Below are 7,749 nucleotides of genomic sequence, written 5' to 3'. Positions count from 1 at the left end.
AACGGGTTAAAAAGGGCGATGTGAAATTCCTCATGCTCTCTCTTCCCGCAAAAATATCAGGAGAGGCCGAGGGCTGTTGCCGTGGGAAAGGCAGGCATTGTCCTGGTAATCAAAATTGTTACTGTTGAAACAGGAGCCTGTAGATAAAACTGAGCCGGTTATTGTACGGGGGGTGCAGTCAGAAGGCCAGGAGCTGATTACAAGCTCTCTGATCTCCCATTTCTCCCGGAATGTCTCCCGGGCGAGGTTATACAGACTGGCTAAAACCTCCCCCAACAGGGCCATGGTGCTGGGGATTGGTGGGGTTAATCCCCCCCCCTTTGAAATGTATCCTCACTGGACTACTTTACAGCCTAGTAGGGATGCAATATACTGGGTTCAGACGCGTAGAAGTGATCAGCTCATAGTTTATTAATGATTCAGCAAGAGAAAGAAGAGACTGGCTAAAACCTCCCCCAACAGGGCCATGGTGCTGGGGATGGGTGGGGTTAATCCCCCTCCTTTGAAATGTATCCTCACTGGACTACTTTACAGCCTAGTAGGGATGCAATATACTGGGTTCAGACGCGTAGAAGTGATCAGCTCATAGTTTATTAATGATTCAGCAAGAGAAAGAAGACTGAAATCCCTGGCCCCAAAGCCTGATATTTATGCCTGGAAAAGGTTACACCCAAAACACACCCCACTCCCAACGATAGTCTGTTTACACTCCATTGTTTCCTCATTGGTTTTCTCTAGGATCCCTGTCTCCTTACTGGTCCATTCAAAGATCCTAGCAAGCCTTTGCTATGCGTCCTAAACTCAGTCCTTTTGCAAGGACAGTTCAGGCTCAATACATAACAAAGGAAAAAATGACAGGTTCAGTGCTGGTCTTTTCCCCTCACTGTGCTTGGGGGGGGGGGGCGGTCACTTCTATTTAAGGAAACGGTTGGTTTAGCCATCTCTCCCACCATGTTGTGGGTCCAACCCATATCAAGCCTTCTTGCAGATGATTTTTAGCATCAAATAATGCATCTGGAGCTTCAGTCATAGAATATGACATGTAGTTCAGCCCTAATGCAAACATTAAATTGCAAAGTTACATATTATTTAAGTTTTTTAAAAAATCTGGATTTCCAACTATGAACCTTGGATGGACATAGAATTTAAGGGTTTTTGTTTGATTGGTTGGTTTTGTTTCATAAAACCATCCCATAATTTTAAAGCAAATTGGTTATTTGAGGGGGTTTTTTTGGCCATCCTAAAGAACTGTTTATTTCCTCCCCTTTTCTAGGAAAAATGTCACACAGAAAATCACGTTTCGCAGAGATGATGCAACATCTTTTAGCTCAGATAAACAACTTCATGAGTTTACATCCAGAAAAATGTATCGATCTAATAAACAAGGTAATAGAGTTTTTTGAAGACGGAGGAGAGGATGAAATAGTTTCTGAAGCAGCAGAAGACCTAAAAGCTTGGGAAAACACTAAACTCACCATTGCTGTCACTGGAGACACAGGAGCTGGGAAATCTTCCTTCATCAATGCTTTCCGGCGGTTGAGACCTGGTGATGTGGGTGCTGCTCCCGTAGGAGTAAGAGAGACAACGCAGAAGCCAGATTCTTATGAGCATCCTAACCTCCCCAATGTGATCTTCTGGGACCTTCCAGGAATAGGAACCCAAGGATTTCCTCCAGAAACATACCTTAAACAGGTGAAATTCTCCCGCTATGACTTCTTCATCATTGTATGCTCAAAGCGGTTCCGAACCTGCGACGTTCGCCTAGCTCGAGAGATCCAGGCCATGGGCAAGAAGTTTTATTTCGTCCGGTCCAAAGTGGATGAAGATTTGAGCAATGCAGAGAAGACCAATCCTGAAAAATACAGCGAAGAGCAGATCTTACAAGAAATCAGGGATGACTGCAAAAAGAATCTGGAGAAGCACTTGAGAGCCTCCAACCCTCAGATCTTCCTGACTTCCTGTTGGGATCCTGACAAGTATGACTTCCCTCTCCTCCTGGAGACTCTGGAGAAAGATCTGCCCAGCCTGAAGAGACTGGCCTTCCTGCTCAGCCTTCCCCACATCTCCCCTGAGGTCATACAGAAGAAGAAAGACGCACTGAAGAAACAGTCATTGAAAATATCTGTGGTGTCTGCTTTTGTCAATGCCATGCCCTTGGGAGACCTTAAGGTATCTTATGATGCTGATCGCATGGTGAAGACCATAACTGGCTTCTACAAGAAGTTTGGGTTGGATGACGGCTCCCTAGCTCGGTTGGCCAGGCAGATGAAGAAACCCGTTGAAGAGCTGAAAGTTGTGATTCAATCACCACCTGAAAAAGACATTGCCAAAAAATTATGGGTGAAGCAATGTGCCTCTGAAGTAGGACAAATACTGAGCTCTTCTTTTCCTGGGAAAGGTCATGTTGTCAGTGGGGTGTTTTCCTTTGTAGCCACGTACTGGACACTCTCCGAGTTCTTAGATCAACTGGCTGAAGATGCCAAAGGAGTTCTGTTGCTGGTCGAGTCTAGGTAAAGACTCACTTTAAGAGCTAAAAAATCCTAAGCAATAAATTTCCAACAAATCCTGAAAAGTAAAATAAATTTCCAGTTCCACTCCCAGGAGGAAAAGTTGGATGTTGTGAGTCGAATAAATGGGTTTGCAGATATTTCCCTGAATTAAGGAAGAGCATGTGCGGGAAGAGCATGTGATTAGATTTCCTGTGTAGGCTAGACAGGCAATGTTTCTAGTTTCAGATCACTTCTGTTCCCTTGTTATAAGTGTAGTTATATGGAGGCCAATCCTATGGTCCAGAGTCCAGGCTAAGATGACCACCATGATATCTGAATTTACAACAGCGTTATGAGTTTGGCTAGAAATTTTGGCATCCAAACCATGGACTTTTCCTTACACTCTCATTTTACTCGCTGGTAAGTTCCTGTTTCTTAGTGTGTGGGGGGGAGGTCTGTTCCACACATCTTTTGCTCCCTCTAGTGGCTGATTCACTACCACACTGGTTTATTTCCAGCCGATTTAAACTGCAGGGAGATACGCTGGAAATAAACCTGTGGAATATCGAATCGACCACTAGAATGAGCAAAACATACATGGGAACAGCCACCCCCCCAGATGAAACAAGAACTTACCACTGAGTAAAATGAGAATGCAAAAAAAGCCCAATATCTAGTTGCAAGAAACTGATAGATTGGATCCAGGCTAAATTGTCCGCAAACAGAAAGGGAGGTGTAATATCCAACTATTTCCCCTTCTTGCTGCAGACCCCTGATTTGGTCCTCATGCAGTTCTTGAGGGGCCACCCCCCCCCCCAGAACAGCATTTCAGGGAGATCAGTGGGCTACAGTGGAAGAGGTGGAAAAATTCTGTTTTGCTGCAGTCATTTCATGGGAAATGTAATCCGGATCCACTCTCAAATATAAGATCCTAAAAAGCACGAGGGATAATCATGGCCAACGTTTGTGAGGGCATTAAGGTGAGCTTTTCATTCTAAATTTTATATCAAACTCCCTCCCCGTTGATGCCAACCTCACACTCTGGCCAAGGACTGCATTAACGTCCATATCTTGTAACGTAGCATGTAAAATGATAAGGATCCAATCTTGCATTTATGTATCAGTGGGGAATTTCAGACAGACGATATATTCCGGAAGAGGAACGGTTCCCAAACAGTTTCTGGTCTGTCGTTTCAGACAGAACCATTTGAGAACCGGTTCCCTTCCGGAATATATTTGTAATTTCAGACACAAATGCTTCTGTCCCATTTAGAAAACGGGGCTGAAGCATTTTACCTGTCAACCGCTTCCAAGTACTCCTCAGTTTCCACTCCCGGTTCCGATGCAGTTTCCCCCCGCTGTTTTTTGCCCCCGCGGGCAATCTCCGGCTTTTTAAAAAAACGGTCGCTTTATAGCGTTATAGCGCTATAACGGAACCTCAAACTATCGCCATAGCTATCCCATCGGAATGCCTGGACTCCACTAGGATACATGCGATGGCTACATCTGCCCCCTGGAAACAATTACCCCATTGGACAGTGGCTTCCAGCGGGACATCAGGGCATCACCAATTGGTGAGAGCGATGTTGCTAACCCTTCCATGCCCAAAGACAAGTCAGGAGAAGGTGAAGGGTTGTCAGGTTGCCACCTGGAAACAAGTACCCCATTGGACAGCAGGTTCAGGCGGGAGATCAGAGCATCACCGATTGGTGAGACAGATATTGCTAACCCAGCCTGATGTTCACCTATCCAGGCCAAGAAGTGACTGGCTGGCACAGAGCTGGACCAGGTATAAAGGGCAAGGAGGCAAACCCCTCATCTTTGTGGGTTGAAGCTGGTGAGTGGCAGGCTGGTCTGGGGAGAGGGGTTTGGTTGATTAACAACAGGGAGGATGAGTGTGAGAAGGTGCATTACCTGGGAGGAGCAGGAGGTTCGTGACCTCCTTGTATTGTGGGGGGAATGATAGGATACAGGAGGTTCTCAGGCTTAACCACAGAAATCGTGCTGTATTCTAAAATATTTCTGTGGGAATGGCCAAACGGGGCCATGGCAGAACAGCGGAGGAATGACGCAATAAAACTAAGGCGATGAGGATGAGATACAGGCAGGTCCTGGATAATAATTCCAGGCCTGGAAATAAAAGGATCTCATGTCCCTATTTTAGTGTGCTACATCAGATCCTCAAAGGGGAAGGATCATTGAGGCCTAGAGGAAAGGTTGCAACTGCCACCACCTTCCGGGATGAGGTGCCAGAAGAGGGAGTTTCCCAGGACCTCTCCTGCCTGGAGACGGTGAACCTGGAGGACATCAGAGCTGGTAAGTGATGCATATAAGGGATGGGGGGGGGAAGTCACTGTCAAAGATGATGCACAGATGACTGTAGTATGCATGTACAGATTTTCCTTGCCTGATTGCTGGGTGGTCCTTTCAGTGAGGTGGAATGACACTTACTGCTTCCCTAGTTTTGTGATTTGCAAGATTTGCAAGAATTCTGAATTGGGGGCTCATGAAAATGACCTTGTTTATGGGTGTTGCCTACCTTACAGGGATGTCATTTTCTTCTCCAACCATATTCTTGCAGTGATAGAAAGGCAGGAACTGTTTGGGTCACTGTATCTCTCCAATGCCCAAAAAAGTCTGTACTATACCGATTCACCTATGCCAACAGGCACTGCCACAATATTTGATGGGAGGCAAGGCAGCATGTCAGAATTCAGACATGCTTCAAGTTATAGGACTATGCAGGACAGACAGAAGATTATGCATAGGTATAAACTTTGTGGGTCCTAAAGGTGCCACTAGAGTCAGTGTATGTATTTACTTGCCCCCTCATCATTGTCAGTTGTTCATTTTGAGAAACCTAATGGACAAAATGTTAACACTTACTGTTGTGTCCGCTGACCGCCACCAGGGGCCAGCGAATACCCCAGAGCTTGACTCTGGGAGAACAATGGGGGCTAGGCTCCTAGTCTCTTTAATGCCGCAATAAAACTAAAACAATGAGGATGAAATACAGGCAGGTCCTGGATAATAATTCCAGGCCTGGAAATAGAAGGATCTTATGTCCCTATTTTAGGGAGCTACATCATATCCTCAAAGGGGAAGGATTGTTGAGGCCGAGGGGGGAGGTTGCAACTGCCATCACCTTCCGGGATGAGGTGCAAGAAGAAGGAGTTTCCTAGGACCTCTCCTGCCTGGAGACGGTGAACCTGGAGGACATCAGAGCTGGTAAGTGATGCATATAAGGGATGGGGGGGGAGGTCACTGTCAAAGATGATGCACAGATGACTGTAGTATGCATGTACAGATTTTCCTTGCCTGATTGCTGGGTGGTCCTTTCAGTGAGGTGGAATGACACTTACTGCTTCCCTAGTTTTGTGATTTGCACGATTTGCAAGAATTCTGAATTGGGGGCTCATGAAAATGACCTTGTTTATGGGTGTTGCCTACCTTACAGGGATGTCATTTTCTTCTCCAACCATATTCTTGCAGTGATAGAAAGGCAGGAACTGTTTGGGTCACTGTATCTCTCCAATGCCCAAAAAAGTCTGTACTATACCGATTCACCTATGCCAACAGGCACTGCCACAATATTTGATGGGAGGCAAGGCAGCATGTCAGAATTCAGACATGCTTCAAGTTATAGGACTATGCAGGACAGACAGAAGATTATGCATAGGTATAAACTTTGTGGGTCCTAAAGGTGCCACTAGAGTCAGTGTATGTATTTACTTGCCCCCTCATCATTGTCAGTTGTTCATTTTGAGAAACCTAATGGACAAAATGTTAACACTTACTGTTGTGTCCGCTGACCGCCACCAGGGGCCAGCGAATACCCCAGAGCTTGACTCTGGGAGAACAATGGGGGCTAGGCTCCTAGTCTCTTCCCTTGGGAACCAATAGGACCATGGCGGGAGATTTAAACCCACCAACGGGACTTAGGGGGGCGTCCCCAGGTGTGTATATAGTTGGCCAGCCAGCCGTTAGTCTTTGTCTTTGTTGTGTCCAGTAAACCATGCTGATCACTACATCGGTCTCAGTGGTTTCTACTCGCGTTTAACCCACTACACATCAATGGCGATGAGGATGGGATCCCGCTGAGCAATCCGGACGGGCTGTTGGGACTCGGTGAGGGAAGACATCGCACCCTGAGCTGGTCGATGTGCCGCCGGAGGATTTGGCTGCACTCTGTGGACACCTCATACATGTGATGAGGATGGGATCCCGCTGAGCAATCCGGACGGGCTGTTGGGACTCGGTGAGGGAAGACATCGCACCGCTACCTACACTCCTCCAAACAATGAGCAACGAGCAAACTGCTTCCCAGCCGCAGCCGCAACCAACCAGCACAATGGCCCTTGCTGGTACCGCCCTGCGATACAAACCGGCCACAGCAATGGGGAGCCTGGATCACCGGCCTGAAGCAAGTCCTGATTTTCTACCAGGTGACGGATGAGACCAGGAAGAAGGGCCTCCTACTCGGGTCGTGTGGACCCGCCATCGTAGAACTGGCCCAGTACCTCCTCTCCCCTAAGAAGCTCGAAGACTGCACCTTCGACGAAATCGTCTCGGCTGTCCAGAACCACTACACACCTAAGCCTTCAGAGATGACGTGACACATGGTCTTCCACCAGTGGAGTCAGCAAGGCCGCGAAACTGCTGCGGAGTTCCTTAGTGAACTCCGCCACCTGGCATCCGAGTGCAAATTCGAGGCACACTTGGACCTGGCCCTGCGAGGCCGTTTCGTCACTGGTCTTGTTATGTAGTGGGTAGCCGCATGGATGGACGACAGACCACGACGTAGTGCATAGCACGCTTTATTAGGCACACAGCAAGACATGCCGACAAACGGCCGGCAGGCCAACTATATACACACCTGGGGACGCCCCCTGGTCACCATTGGTGGGTTTGAATCCCCCGCCATGGCTCCCATTGGTTCCCCTGTGGAGGGACTAGAATCCTAGTCCCCATTGTCTTCCAGGACTGAAGCTCAGGTATGTGCGCTGACCTCCGGTGGCGGTCAGTGGACACAACACCCCTCCCCCCATAGTCCGGAACCCCCCCTAGGTGACATAGTCTTTCAGGTACGCTGGGGGCTGTCGCACCCTTGCTGATCGTCTGGGGCCCTGTGCTGGAGCCCCCTGGGTTCTGACCTCAGGTGCGGAATCTTGTGGTGGAGCTGGGGCTTCAACCGTCTCCCGTTCGGGTTCTGGGGACCCCACCTCCGCTGTTGGGGTCTGGCTGCCCCACGGTGGGTCCT

The 7,749-nt window shown here is 48.0% G+C and overlaps 1 protein-coding gene across 1 annotated transcript in view; it reads left to right on the top strand.

Annotated features, from left to right (window-relative positions):
* Positions 1 to 1,277: 1,277 nt before the first annotated feature.
* Positions 1,278 to 7,749, top strand: part of LOC107114307 (interferon-inducible GTPase 5-like) — a 15,793-nt gene continuing 9,321 nt past the window's right edge. The window contains exons 1-2 of the mRNA XM_015415754.1: positions 1,278 to 2,510; positions 4,654 to 4,805. Of these exons, the coding sequence (XP_015271240.1) occupies positions 1,279 to 2,510; positions 4,654 to 4,805 (1,384 nt within the window). The 5' untranslated portion in view covers position 1,278. The remainder of the gene's footprint in view (positions 2,511 to 4,653; positions 4,806 to 7,749) is intronic.

Source organism: Gekko japonicus, unplaced genomic scaffold (genome assembly GCF_001447785.1).
Source record: "Gekko japonicus isolate JY-2015 unplaced genomic scaffold, Gekko_japonicus_V1.1 scaffold5916, whole genome shotgun sequence".
In the NCBI taxonomy this organism is placed as follows: domain Eukaryota; kingdom Metazoa; phylum Chordata; class Lepidosauria; order Squamata; family Gekkonidae; genus Gekko; species Gekko japonicus.
This window is presented reverse-complemented; position numbering and strand designations above follow the sequence as displayed.